Source organism: Coffea eugenioides, chromosome 4 (genome assembly GCF_003713205.1).
Source record: "Coffea eugenioides isolate CCC68of chromosome 4, Ceug_1.0, whole genome shotgun sequence".
Taxonomy (NCBI): Eukaryota; Viridiplantae; Streptophyta; class Magnoliopsida; order Gentianales; family Rubiaceae; genus Coffea; species Coffea eugenioides.
Window position 1 is genome coordinate 16944412 of NC_040038.1, and position 15844 is coordinate 16960255.

The 15844-nt window shown below is 33.6% G+C and overlaps 2 protein-coding genes across 2 annotated transcripts; one reads left to right on the forward strand and one right to left on the reverse strand.

Moving 5' to 3' along the window:
- Positions 1 to 9490: 9490 nt before the first annotated feature.
- On the forward strand, positions 9491 to 10584 carry LOC113769146. The gene is made up of 2 exons (XM_027313620.1): positions 9491 to 9862; positions 10270 to 10584. Exons 1-2 carry the CDS (start codon positions 9491 to 9493, stop codon positions 10582 to 10584), a joined length of 687 nt encoding a protein of 228 aa, XP_027169421.1.
- A 1510-nt stretch (positions 10585 to 12094) lies between these two features.
- Positions 12095 to 14161, reverse strand: LOC113768546 (gibberellin-regulated protein 14-like). Its single transcript, XM_027312949.1, has 4 exons — positions 13992 to 14161; positions 13824 to 13889; positions 13604 to 13646; positions 12095 to 12625 (listed from the first exon to the last, which is right to left on the reverse strand). The coding sequence occupies exons 1-4, from the start codon at positions 14043 to 14045 to the stop codon at positions 12354 to 12356; spliced, it is 435 nt and encodes a 144-aa protein (XP_027168750.1). The 5' UTR covers positions 14046 to 14161; the 3' UTR covers positions 12095 to 12353.
- Between the last annotated feature and the right edge of the window lie 1683 nt (positions 14162 to 15844).

Consider the following 15844-nt stretch of genomic DNA (forward strand, 5'->3'; position numbering starts at 1 on the left):
AACTTTCTCTCCAAACTAATATTTTTGGAACAAGTTTGTAAAGGAAGCAAGACAATGATTCATATATAGGCAATGTGCACTCTATCCTCTTTCAATGTGGGACAATGAACTTCAACATACTCATTACAAACTATTACCAACAATCCCCCACTTAGTTTGTAATGAAATTAAATCAGCACTCATATTATCTTGCATAGAGAAAGGTGTTTGTGAACTTAAACTCTTCTCTTAGTGTAAATATTTCACTTATTCTAACAAGTTATGGTGGCTACGTTGCTTAAACCATACCTTTAAAGTTAAAACAGAAATAGCACACACAAGATTATATCTTTTCGAAGAATAGTTCACGAAATGATTTTAGCACTTTCACCGGCCGTGTGCTCCATGAAACCATATTAGCACACATTTCAAGTCTTTATTACCAAGGCACTATGAAACCATATTTAACTTTATTAAGAATATGATACTCAGCCTCTTATGTATGAAATTGCACTAGTACTGTGACGACCCCATCTCCCCCTAAGGCGTACCCTAGGATTTAACGGACCGCCTGCCCAACTCTCACCAGAACTCACTAACGTTTAACTCAAGAAAAGAACTTACAACCATAGAAAAGAAATAAAACAACGATTCCAAACTTAACATATACATTAATGCTCAAACCCAACTACAAGACTCATACACGTCCAAATATATCAAAGTGTTTACAATCCAGGTGCAACCAACCCTAGTCGATCACTAGCGTGAGTACAATTGCAAAATCAAAAAAATCAATAGATTACGCTAGCCTGTACAAGTCTCACGCCTCACTCGTATTCCCTGTAAGAAAAACAAAACTAAAGGAATGAGTTAAAAGCCCAGTGAGATTCCCAAACAAGTAATCAAATAATTTAAACAAGAACATTATTCATTGAAGAATAATTAATCGAAAAAACATTCACCAGATAAAAGCAATGAAAACACACTGATTAAAAGGATACATGCTCACGTGGAGCCATTCGTTCATTTATTCGCCAATAATTTTCCTTATTTCTCCAATTATCAGAAAAATATTTGCAAGTGAAAACTCCTCCAGCATTCTTGACATTCATTCATTGATTTCATTTCCCGTTACTACCCAATTCACTGGCCAGTTCTGCACCAGACTTCGTGATCATACTCGAATATACCAAAATACTGTTCTAGGATCACCAGCCGCCCGACCGAATCCGCTTCTGGCTCGAGTCGACTGGCAATGAAGAGTAATAGCCCAATTCAGCCAAAAGGCTTACATTCATACACAAGTAGCATTCAATCATTGAAAATTCACTTTGGCTTGGATCGAGTGCGATAAAGTACACATTCGTCCATCGAAAATTCATTTAGCAATTCTTAGAAAGCATTTAACATTCAAGCAAATATTCACAAATAGTCACATAGTTACTTATTGTACAAACACACAAGGAACACTCACCAGTCTAAACCAAAATAACGTCAAAAGTTTCCTTCCGGATTATGCACTTGATCACCGACAAATCCTAAGAATAATCAATCCCAAATTGAAGTGAGCAGATGTAACTCAAAGTTTTCGAGATAAAACTAACACTTTTCATCTTAGTTGATACCAAATCTTGGTAAAAAATAACTCATATACTACTATTGAAATGCATTCAAGGTTACATATGTAATATAAGATCCAACTAACCCTAAAATCAAATCTTACATCTTACTAATATTCATAAGAGCAAGTAATAGAAATTTGGGCAGCATGCCCTTTGTATTTAGCTATTTTTTAGCTACTTAGAGCTTCATTTCTTTCCTCAACTCAACCCAAATTCACACATAAGTAATCTTAACACAATAGCCCTTCAACTAGGCTCAATGTCATCCAAATACAAGGCAATTCTAGCAATGTAACCATCAAAATCAAAGTTGGAAACCAGTTTTAAAGAAGAATGTCTAAGTAGCAGGTTTGTCATCTTTTGGCGTTTTGCTCACATCTAAAGCTACACTTATCGGATTGGGACAAATTTTATGGCATTTCAAAGTTAAGACAGAGACCTACATTTCATATGAAAACATTGACGCCTATTTCTTGCATTTTCAAGGTTAAAATGTGCAATCTCAGAGAAAACAGAAAGCTGTCTATGAAATAGGGTTTTTGGATAGTCAGGGGTATTTTAGTTATTTCACAAGATACAGTACTCCGATTGAACTGAAATTTTATAGGCAGATAGTTAACTCCATTCCCTACAACTTTTATGTTTAAGCAAGGACTGATTCGGCTTTTATCAAGGACGAATATGCAGTTCAGATGGCTTCCAAAAACAGGGCAGAATCACTATAAATGCTGAAAATTTCTACCAACTTCACAAATTCATGATATCTTCCATATTCAAGTCAACTATCCAATAAAATGCAACATAAGAAATTGAAGAAGAGTTTCTTAGTTTAATACCTTCAAACCTCAAGAAAAAATACAAAACCAAGGCTTTCCTCTCTAAAGAAACTCCACTACAAGCTTCCTTGCTACCTTATTGCCGCTTTGATCGGTTTAGTTTTGTTGTTCTTGTTGATCTTCACTCAAACAAGTTAAGAATCAAGGTAGGCATGAAAATTTTCTTTCTTTGTTTTTCCCTCAAGAGGGTCGGCCATGATGAAGAAAGAATGAAGGAACATTGGCCAAAAGGAAAGATAAGAAGAAAGGAAATGTTTTGGGTCAAAGGTTGCTTGGATCATTGCCACTTGTCACTCAAGATTTCCTTCTTATTTTTTTTTCTTTTCTCACTTTTCTTTAGTCAAAATTTTTGGCTGAATGGAGGATTAATTAAGGGCTAATTAGTTGACATAAAAACAAGAAAATTAAGATAATAAAGTAGTGTTCAAATGGTGCATTCAATCGGTAGCAAACGGTGCATGTCGGTTCAAAGCTATTTTCCTTAACTCTCGCGTACTTGTGTTTTAACTTATGATTCACTAACTTATTATTAGTACTACTAATCACACATTTTCTCTTACCTAAAACTCACTCTTAACCATCAAATTTAGTACACACACCTCACCAATAAATCACACTACCAAAATACGCGAAAATACACCAAAAACCCTAGTTTACCCTACCTTACGCTATTCCTTTAGAAAAATCATATCTTGAATTATAAATATAAAAACTTCATAGAACTTGACATGTTAAAAACTAGATTTCAAATACTAATAATCTTTAGAAGACATCTCAAAGAGATTCAATTCATAAGTTGGTCCAAATTAAGTCGTAAACTACTATAACATTCCTATTTTTACTTGTGTAGGGCAGAATTTTTCACTTAACTTTGCCAATTTTATAGTACTTGGAGAAATTGAATCAAACTCTAACTTTTATATCATAGGAAGCTTTATGAGTCTAGTTTCAAATGCAATAAACGAAACTCAATTCCGACTTTCCTATACGAAATTATAGCTAATTTTCCAAAGCTGCGCAGAGTCTCCTGCGAAAATTTTTAGATTTTCTAACAACTTGATAATATGAAACTTTTCTTAACAAAATTCACTCTTTTGACTCAAATTCAACCATTAAAGCAACCACGAATCAAAGGTAAATGAGTTCACATAAGGCTATAAAGACAAGTAAAATTTCGGGATCTCACAAGTACCTTGGAATGGTATAATACAATTTCTAGTGCTCACAATCACTTATTAGTAACTTGTTATTACCCTTTAAACCTTTCACCTAGTGTTAGTGCTAGAAGAGAGGTTGGGTTACCATTACTAGTGATTTTAGACAATGGGTTTTAACCCCATTCCCAATGACGTTGCTTTCACAACATCTCTTGAGAGAGTTTTAGTGAATGGATCCGCCAAGTTGTTGAATGATCTAACATGCACTACTGTGACTATGCCATCATTCAATAATTGTCTGATATATTCAACTCATAGATTTATATGTCAAGATTTGCCGTTATATATTCTATTTAACACTCTAGACATAGTGGCTTCGCTATCACAATGCAAAGAAATGGCTGGCATCGGTTTTGGCCACAACTCGATGTCTAACAGTAGGTTTCTTAGCCATTCGGCCTCTTTGCATGCAGCTGCTAAGGCTACAAATTTAGCCTCCATAGTGGAATGAGTTATGATGGTTTGTTTCTTTGATGCCCAAGAAACAGCTCCTCCACTCAACATAAAAATCCATCCAGAAGTAGATAGTTTGTCACATACACTGGTTACCCAACTTGCATCGGAATAACCTTCAAGTACAGCCGAAAATTTGTTATAGGAAAGCTCTAAATCTTTTGTCCTTTTAAGATATCCAAGCACTCTACCTATAGCTTTCCAATGCTCTATACCAGGATTCTTAGTATATCTAGCGAGTCTACAAACTGCATATGAAATATCTGGCCTAATACAATGCATAGCATACATTAGGCTGCCAATTGCACTAGCGTCCTCTAATTGAGCAATCGGCTTACCAGAATTTTCAAACAACTTAAAGTTAGGATCATAAGGAGTGCTTATTTCTTTTACCTTCAAATGTTGATACTTGTTCAAAACTTTTTCAACATAATGAGATTGACTTAAAGAATAGCTCCCACTATGTCTCTTAACTTTAATTCCTAAGATAGTATCTACTTCTCCAAGATCTTTCATGTTGAATATAGAAGACAAATACTTCTTAGTTTCTTCAACGTCTTTGTAATTAGTACCAACTATTAGCATGTCATCCACATATAGACAGATTATCACACCATATTCTCTAGTAAACTTGGAATAAATGCACTTATCAGCATTATTATATTTAAAACCATTAGAGAGTATAGCAGATTCAAACTTTTGATGCCATTATTTAGGTGCTTGTTTTAAATCATACAAAGACCTTATTAGTTTGCAAACTTTCTTTTCATTCCCTGGTAGAACAAAATCTTTTGGTTGATCCATATACACCTCTTCATTTAAGTCACCATTTAAAAAGGTCATTTTCACATCCATCTAATGTACACACAAATCAAACATTGAAACCAATGCTAATAGTACTCTTATAGATGTAATTCTAGCCACTGGTGCATAAGTATCAAAATAATCGATTTCCTCCTTTTGCCTAAATCCTTTTGCTACTAATCTTGCCTTAAAAGTTTGTACAAATCCATCAGTAGCGTATTTCCTTCGAAATACCTACTTACAGCCAATTGGTTTAGAATCCGGAGGCAAATCAACTAGGTTCCAAGTATGATTACTCAATAATGAATCCATTTCATCATTAATTGTCTCTCTCCAAAACGATGCATCTCTTGATTTTATAGTTTCACTAAAAGTTTTAGGATCATCTTCTACAGTTAACAAGACAGGAATCTTGTCAAGTAGAAATTATCTATTGCCTTCAACTAAGAAAACAATAGCTTGTGAATCTATAAAATCAGAGGATAAATGTTTTTCCTTCCGTTGCCTTTGACTCCTCCTCAATTCACTTGGAACGTCTATTGCATCCCTTTTTTTATTATTAGAGAGTCTAGCATTGAAAATGGGCAGTGGCTCTTGGCTTGAATCCGTACTCATTGTCAAATTATAAAGAAATTTATCTTCTAAAAATTCGACATCTCTAGATTCTACAATGACGTTAGAATCTAAATCTAGCAACCGATATGCTTTTAAATTTTCAGCATAGCCTACAAACACACTTTTAAGTGTTCGAGGTCCCAATTTCGTTCTTTTATGATCAGGGACTCTATAAAAGGCTATACAACCCCAAACTCGAAAATACTTCAAGTTTGGTTTTCTATTTCTCCATAATTCATATGGTGATATCTTGAATTTAAGCGCAGTTACTCGATTATGTATATGACAAGCAGCCAGTAAAGCCTCTCCCTACTAATTTTTAGGTAGTCTAGAAATCATGGCATTTACCATATTTTCTAAAGTCCTATTTTTTTCCTCTGCCAAACCATTTTGTTGCAGAGTATAAGATGCACTAGTTTGGTGTATAATCCCATTTTCTTCACAAAATTGAGAAAAATCAGTAGGAAAATATTCCCCACCTCTATCACTTCTCAAAATTTTAATTTTCTTTCTTTGTTGATTTTCCACATGATTTTTGTAACACTTAAACATATGAAATGACTCATCTTTTGTTTTCATCAAGTAAACATACACATATCTTGAATAATCATCAATAAATGTGATGAAATACCTATTTTCTTCTCTTGTTAGAAACCCATTTAATTCACAAACATTAGAATGAATAAGATCTAACAACTCACTGTTTCTTTCTGCTTTAGGAAAAGGTAATCTGGTCATTTTTCCTTGTATGCATGTTTCACACCTTTTTTCAACATTATCTTTGAACGAAATCAGCCCATGTTTAGACTAAACTGCAAAGTTTTATGATTAGTATGTGCTAATCTACCATGCCAAAGAGAATATGAAGCATCAACAACATACACAGAAATATTATCTTTATTGATACATTGCTTGAACATTCCATCACAAGAGTATCCCTTGCCTACAAATACACCATTCATAGAGAAGATAACCTTATTAGACTCTAGTACAGCTTTTAGCCCCTTTTTGTTTAAGGCATCAGCCGACACAAGATTTTTCCTAATTTCTGGAACATGAAGTACATTGGCCAATATAAGTTTCTTTCCAGAAGTAAACTGCAAGTCTACACTTCCTTTGCCAAGAGCCTTTGTTGTATTGTGGTTTCCCATCAATACTTCATGACCATCAGGAACTTATTCATAAGTCTTGAATTGGGACTTATCATTACAAACATGCACGGTGACACTAAGAATCATACCACCAGTCACACGATTTGGTTGCAGCAGCCACATGCAACTCAGAAATCATGCAAATGTTCCAATATGAAATCATTGCAACAATCTCATCAACATCTTGTTCAACCAGATTTCCATTTTTGACATTGTCTTTCTTTTGGTTTTTGTTGCTATCTGTCTTGCACTCACTCTTGTAATGTCCCTTCTTGCCGCACTTATAGCAGACTCTATTCTTCTTCTTGTCCTTAGATGTACTTGCTTCTGGAGACTTCTTTTGGAACCAGAAAAATTCTATGAATGCTTCTCACTTAAAGCATTTACTTTGACATCAGATTCTATTTGCTTCTTTTGAATATTTCTGGTTTCTTCTTCCATACACAAATGTTTCAAAATCTGATCTATAGTGAATGATTCAGTAGTATGGAGCGACTTTTTCTTATAGTCATTCTAACTAGTTGGAAGTTTGGCTATAATTGCTCCAACTTGCAAGGATTCAGATATCTCCACTTTCAAATTATGTAACCTAGACACAATCACTTGGAGGATGCAATCCTACTATTTAAAAGAATTATCAACAAAGTCTAAGAACTATCAAATGAAAAGTAAAAAGTGATTTAATTCTGTCGAAATCCTACTATTTAAAAGAATTGAACACCTATCCAAGGCACTATCGCCAACCGCCATTAACTACCACTGATTGACATCCTATCAGAAAGCCCCAAGTGCCCAAGTGCCCTTGTCAAGATTTTATATATCTTGAAATAACTTTCCCATCAAACTTTCCCTCCAAACTAATATATTTGGAACAAGTTTGTAATGGAAACAAGACAATGATTCATATATAGGCAATATGCACTCTATCGTCTTTCAATGTGGGACAATGAACTTCAACATACTCATTACAAATTATTACCAACATATAGTACTGGCAACTGTGAGAAGATAGGGCACATTTCACAATTTTTTTTTTTATGGGTATGTATCAAAAGTTAAAATGCTTTGAGAATCTATTATCGTTTCTTTTCGGTATATATCAAAAGTTCTTTTTTAATATTTTCGAAGTTCAAAAATGGACATAGACAGAGACTTTATGCCAATCACAACATTTATTTATTTATTTATTTTGTTTGTGATCTTTTGTCGGTATATATGTAATTGTGTTTTCTTAGTGTTACAATGGTGCAAGGATGACTTTATAGATAGCATAAAAGTTTCTCAAATTGTTGGGATGAATGTGATGTGGTCGGTTTCGTGCCAGTTTGCTAAATCAAGAACGATTGTGTTTGAAAGGTATAAACGCTTTAATTTTCTACTCTGATAGCTTTTGTAGGAAAAATTTTATCTTGGTCTGGTTGATCAATAGATTTGCTCTATATGATATTGTGGAGTCCATTAATTTCTTATTAAATACAGTCTAAATAAGATTTTGGGTCCTTATTTATTTAATTAATGGTATTTTATGCCTGTTAATAGCCTTGCCATGTAGTTAACTCAGACTGAGATAAGATTTCTTGTTTTTGTAATAAAAATCTATTGGAGATTCTAAGCTCACCATATATAGTTCTAGCCAAAATTCATGGTTGGTTTTGCGTATAGTATTTATATTTTAATATATTACCAACATTTAATATACTGCATGGTATCCTAACAAGACGATAATAACATCTTTTTTATGGTTGTATGTTTTATGCTTCTATATGGATATGGTACCGTTTCAATATTCATTTGATAGTAGTGTTTTTTGAGTAAATTTTATATACACTAACAGTGTATATATCATTATGATTGAATATATGATATATATGCAAAATTTAGATTTCAAATTTAGATTTAAATTAAGTGTCAAGCATTCAAATCTAACTAACAGTAGATTGTCAATGTATAAAAGATTAATCAATAGTTTTTATACCATACAATTTCTTTTTCATACAAACTTATTGGATTAGAATAAAACGTGTTGAAAAAAATATTTACCCAATGACTGTACTTTGTAAAGTCCATAGAACTAATTTCTTTCTCGCAGGTTGCAGCAAGAATCATCAAGCAAAAGATATGATCTTCCAAGTAGAATGGAAAGCACAGGACTTGCAGCATTTGAGAACCAATCCGACACCATTATACTTAGGGATGGCAATGGGGCGAGGGTGGGGCAGGGGACACGTCCCCCAACCCCCGCCCCGTTGCATTTTAATTCCCCCTGCCCCCGGCCCCGCCCCGTCCCCCGCCTCTGACTTCCCTTGCCCCGCTTTCCCCGCAGGGGCACCCGTGGGGTTAAAAAAATTTTATTATAATTAAATTTGAGCAAATAATCAAGGATTAAAATATCAACACATCACCAAATTATTATTCATTGTAATTTCACAATTGAAACTCATAAAAATAGTTAAACAAATATTATTTGAATACAATCTAATATGATAAAATCAATATAACTAAAATAATCAAACTTTCACTTTTGATACAAATGCAATCACTAAATTATTATTATATTTTTTTTAAAAAAAAGTGTTATTGTATTAAGTGTAGTTAGGAATTTAACATAAATGTATTAATAAATTTAGTATAAATAATTAATAATTTGTATTAATAGACATATATAATTAGTAGTATAATTGATAATATCATTATATATATATAATTATGTACATATATATATATATATATATATATATATTTTCAAACGGGTGGCAGGGCGGGTACTCCCCCGCCCCCGCCCCAATGACCCCCCGCGGGGTGGGTGCCCGCGGATGCCCACCCCGTTGCCATCCCTAATTATACTCCCCAAAATTCCAGCTGAAGTTATCCAAGTTATTCTAGCAAGACTACCAGTGAAGTCCATCTTGAAGCTCCAATGCGTTTACAAATCATGGCTTTCCTTAATCTCCAGCCCTGCATTCATGAGAATCCACCTCGACAGAAGTAGTTCAACAGACAACCAACGATTGCTGGTATCAAAGTGGTTTGATTCGAAAGAGCATCTTAAACATTGTCGTATCAAGTCCTTATTGTGTAATGAAGATGCTACGGATGCAGTACTAAGTAGCATCGATTGCCCCCTCTTGGAACACCATCATAAACAGTTTATCAACAAAGCCATATTGGGGTATTGTGATGGATTGGTTTGCATTTCACTTGGGAAAAGAAATTTATTTTTCTGTAATCCATCAAGAAGAAAATGCAAGAAATTGACAGATTTGGGAATTAATCTAGATGATGTGTTAAAAGTAGTCGCTCTTGTAAGCATCCACAAGAAAGAATGTGACCCAATTGAGACTCAGGTTATGGTTTATAACACCAAAATCGAAACTTGGAAGAGCATTGGAGAATTTCCAGGTAGTTGTCTTCCAATGGAGAACTCTAGTAAATTTCTAAGAGGGAAGCTCCATTGGTCTTACCATGAAGAAAATAAAATCACAGAGACATATTGGGTGGTGGACAAACTGGATTATGATGTGTTTTGTAATGCAATATTGGATGTTTTTCAAGGAAGCCTTTTCTTGCTTCGTCAACAACTTCATGAACACAGGAAGTATGGGTTATGAAGGATTACGGAATCAGAGAGTCTTGGAGTAAGAAGTTCTGCATCCCACGTAATAGATCCCCGAGGCATATGGTTTCCAAACTTGCCTGTTTATTAGAAGACAATGAAGTTTTAGTGATCTGTGGATCGAATTTGGCATTTTACAATGTTAAGGATAATTTCTTCAGGGATGTCCTGTTTAGGACATTTGATGCCTGTGTTTATGTTGAAAGTCTGATTTCACCACCTGCTAATAATGGATTCGAGAGGCACCAGCTGCAAGGCAGGCTAAAAAACAAAGATGAGATCATTGGATGTTAGTTTAAGCACTATAACCAAGTTCTGGTAAGATTTCTGTTCTTTTCCCAAGTTGTTAGTGTAGTTCTTGCACTTTTTTTCGAAGGCAATATCCTTCCTTATGTGGCTTACTATTATGAAACCTTCAACCAGATTTTCTTATGTAACATATATGAAATTTAACTTCTTCAAAGCAATGAATCAAACATAAGAAGGAAATCAGTAATACTTGAACATGATATATAAGTAGTTCTTTAATTTCTTGATGCTGTGAACAAATAGTAGATGCTCTGATATCTGCTACAACACGTTTTACTGCTCTGGTACTCAGTTAATTTGGTTTCTAAAAAATTATCATACAAAGTTTGTGAACACCCTTTTTTCGAGATTGGCCTTTTCTTAGGTTCTCAACATGCGCTCAGAAAGCTGGAGTTTGAGATTGGCTTTCACAAGATTTGACAGATAGGCTGCTGCAAGGAGTTTTGGCTTGCTTCTGCAAAGAACCTCATTTCCCATATTATATGATCTATAGAATGAAGGTTGATAATTTCTTTTTTTCATTGTTCATAGAATTGGCACTAATGATCTGAAGATTGAAAGTTATATTGTATTGGGTATGGAATTACCACTGCAAAATAGTTATAATTGTGTGGATGGCTAGATTTTTTCTTTTTCTTTTTCTTTTTTTTTTTGTTTGGATGAGGATGGTATGATTTCAGTTATATATTTCTCACTTGTTGTTCAAATTAATATTCTGCTAAAAAATAAAATTAGTAGGATTAGTCTTATCGGTCCATAATAGTGAAGCCAATCATAAAACTGTCTAGCTTTCTGCCCCTGTTTTTTTTTTTTTTTTTCAAAATCAAATACGAAAGTATATTTATTAATGACTTAGGCAACTTTGCAATAGCAAGTAGAGGGTGTAACCATTCCATGAATAATGCCAACAGGTATACAAAAATCGTGAGAGATAAAGTATGTAAAAGCCAAATCCAAAAATTTTTAAAATTTTTTTTACACAAATGGTAAATTTTATTAATATCAAGAAATCAGGTTACACTCCTTCGTACAATACATTCCTGAAACTCTACAAATACATGCTATGTCAAAATTCTGGTAGGGATCCCCCCACTTCACTAACATCCTCCAATTCTCCTTAGTCCTAGGAATTTTATCCCAAGACACAGTTGCATGATGGACTGTGTTAACAATGTCAAATCCAAGAATAGGTGAATAAGTGCCATTAATTCTCTTCAATTACACATAAGCCTGCATACCCATATGAGGAAAGACAAGGAAAAGGAGGAGGGAGAAGGGAGGAGAGGTGACAAGGGATGAGTGGAAGGGTGCTGGAAGGTAATGGTAGAAGTGGGAATATGGAGAGGGTCGCGGTTGAAAGAGGAAAAGGTGTGTATGTATTTGGGTGTCTTGGCAAAATTTTGGGTGTTTTTACGAACTTTTGTACTTTAGAATACTTTTAGTAAATTAGTATAGATGGTGTTTTCAATAGACTTTGTCATTCTAAAACAGGCCGAAAACAAACCATCAAGGCACACTCTTCATTTCAACCAAAACAAGGAAATAGCAGTACCTCTTCCAAATACACAACAGCATATGCACTCACATATATGTATATACATACGCTTTAAACACTAAAACATGACATTGCCCTCTTTTGGCTTATATTTAACAAGAATTTCACAGTAGAAAAACATCACAACTATTACTATTCAACACCATTTAGCTTTCAATTACGACAAGCAGTCACAGGCAAATGGCCATAGTTGGGGTAGCTAGGGGCATTTGGTCTTGTTGCCGTGGGTAGTCATGTCAGTGTAACACTTTCCACACAGCTCCCTGTTGCCAAAGGTCCCTGGTGGCACACATTTGCACCTAACACAACAAGTCCCACATGCCCTGAGGCACACATTTGGCCTAGAGTGCAAGCTGCATCTATGGCTGCACAATCCACCACAGTCCAGGTGAGCATAATGGGGAGCTGGAGCTGGAGCTGGAGCTGGAGGAAGATGTTGCCCAATGTTGAGATATTTTGAAAGCCTCAGGGCTGCAATCATCCCAAAGATATACATTTATAAATTAGTAGATCTAGTTGCAGTATTAAGTGGCTTATAACAACTTAGATCAATTGTTTTTAACAAGTGACAACTAATTTATGTATAAGCCAGTCCAAAATAATCTAAATGAACCAAATTATGCCTTATTTGGATTGAGATTTTTCCCAAAAAAAATATTTATGTTTTCTGTTAACACATTTTTTAATTATCTATTTAACTCAATCACATCAAATCGTTATAGTACATTTTTCTATATAAACGACAGAAAATAACAATCCAAATGAGCTTGAGTAACTCTTTTCTTGCATTCGCTGTAAATCTACAATGAAGAATAGAGTATATTTTTTAAGGATTTGAGTCCTAAGTAGCTAGGGGACTTGTTGAGGGTAGTTCTTTAACTAAATTTTTGAATTGTTAACCTTTTCTAATTACCATAAAATAGTGTTCACTTGTCTACCACAAAATGTGAGCTTTTATTTTTAAGATCAAAATCTCTCTCTCTTTGTGAATATTCGCATTTTTCCTTCTAAGTCATCTAATTTTCTAGTTTGGATTTTGGAAACTCTCTGATCCAAAATTTTACAAGCAGAACTTTGGAAAGAAAATTACTTTAAACATGAAATAAGCCTAATTTACGGAAACCTAATTAATGTTTTTGACAATTGCACAAATAGGAGATAACAGAATAAAAAGACAAAAAAAATGCAGATATCGAGAAGTATTTCCTTTTATATTGTCTATTTTGTCCTTCAAGAAAGATGAATTTTTAATTATTAGCATACTTTTGTTCAGAGAACAATATGATCAGAAAAAAACTTTTTTGTACCACCCTAAACTTAAAACAATGAAAAAGTGAAATGTAGTTCGGGTGGATGCTATTTTAAAACTAAAAAAAAAAAAAAGATTTAGCTGTTAAAGTTCAAAAAGAGAAGGAACTGAAACAAGCTATGGAACTCCTCAAGGCTAACCTATGCCTTGCACCAGTCTTCTCTCTGCACCTCTGGCAAACACCTGGAACCAGAATAAAGAAATGAAAAACGCTGAAATCTTTACTAAAAACCCTCAGCAAATCTTGCCACTTAACTATTTGAAATTCTGATCAAGACCCAAAAATCAGCCACAAAGATGAAGACAAAACAGACAGCTAAAAGTGAAGGAAAATAAGCAAAAGTCTAGAGCTAAATTTACATGAAATGCCTGGCTAATATGTGCTGGTTCTTCTTCATTGACAGTGGAATGAAGATCTGATGAAACCTGCATCAAGGGCACTGTATAAATACCATAGCAGAAGCCAGGAATTTACGCAGAAACCATTTCTGAGGTATAGCATAATATGGTAGAGCTTTTCAATTTTACCTGAGCGACGCAGAAAAGCAGAAACAAAACTAGATGGAATGCACGTAGTCCCATGAGTAGTACTTCAAGACTCCAGCGTAAGGCTTCAATTCACTGGAAAGGTACCTGAGGCTTATTAGTAAGTATATTTTTAAGCTGGATATGGTCTATATAAAGAGGATTGTAGGAGTAGCATTTTTTTTTTTCTTGGGTTCCCAAAATTTTCTTTTTTTTTTGGTAAGAAAGAGAAATAAGTTTGGTGGTTTTAGTTCTGGTTACTTTCACTGGTCAGATTATATCTCGAAATCATAAATTGTTTACGAAATATTTACAGATTATTTAACGGCATGGCCCCCGAACTAATAATAGGACTCGATTACAACCTTTTTATAAAGAAGTGATCTCTATCTTTTTTAACTAAGAATTTACCTTTGTCGTTGATTTGAGGCATTACAAGTTAACGATCAAACAGTTATATACAATCATATATTCCTTTTTGCCTCATATATTTAGTTAAACTGAAAAGTTTAAATAAATCTTTTACAATAATTAATATTTGAAAAAGATTAACCACGTATCATGCATTTCAATTCTATTTTCACTAAATATTAAATAAATGCAACATTTTTTTGTCTCATTCTGTTTTAATTGGGAAGATTTAAGCATGTCAAAATATCAAAATAGGTTCTAAAAATCGTTCCCAAAGTACGAGTGACACAGTAAATAAGACGGAACAATTATCAAAATTGTATATAGTTGTACTATCTGTTGTCCAAAAAAATTCTTTTGCTTCGCACTCCACTCATAAAATGCACATCAAGTTACTTTGAGTAAAGTAGCATTTCTTTAATTGTTTTTTTATTTTTGAGACTCTATTAGCATTACATATAATGTCAAAGCTATAGACATGTATAAAACTCCATCAATTATTACTTGTATCGCTTGAGATTTTAAATATTCTTGATTTAAAATGAATAGAAATATCTACAATATAGGAATAAGAAGATAGGACAGTTCACCTCTCGATATATTTTGGAATTCTTTTGTGACTAAGAGCTGTTGGTAAGTTTTAAAGTCACAATGTATATGAGATCCATACATTATTTTGTTTTAGTGTAAATTACCTTTTATCCCTTTAATTTAATATTTTATCATATAAGCCCGTTATGTTTCAAAAATCTATATATAACCCCCTCATGATTTGTGTTAAAATATCACCACTAGTTTTTTGGATTAATCTTTCCTACACTGACAGTGTATATACTGTCAGTATTTTAATGAATGACAACTATGCAAAATTTGAATTTAAACTCCAATTTTTGCATATGGTCATGGATCCAACTTTTCATCTTTTTTGTTTCTTATTTATTTATATTTATTTATTTTCCATTTCTTTTGTATTTGGAGAAAATTAGGATTTTGTAGGCCAAAGTATAGGTTTTCAAAATCATCTCTTCTCTTCCCAAAAAAAAAAGGAAAAAAGAAAAAAAGAAAAAAAATAGTGAAGATTAAATTTGTCAATTTTATTAGTTTGATTTTAACTTTTTATTATTGATCGTTAATTTTAACGAAAAAAAAACTAATGGTTATACTTTAATCCAAACTATAAGGAGATTATATATAGATTTTTAAACTATAAGGGGTTATGTGATAAAGCACCAAACTATAGGGGAATAAAAGGTAATTTACCCTTTGTTTTATTCACGATCACATAGAAATTCGCTGTAAATAGACATCAAAATACCCGAACCATGCAAGCTAAACTTGTGGTGCCTTTGAGCAGTTACCTAACCCTAATAAAAGAAAAAAATGATGCAGTTATCCAATAACCATGAGTGTCCAACCTTAATCGTGAGTATGCCTTGTTTGGATTG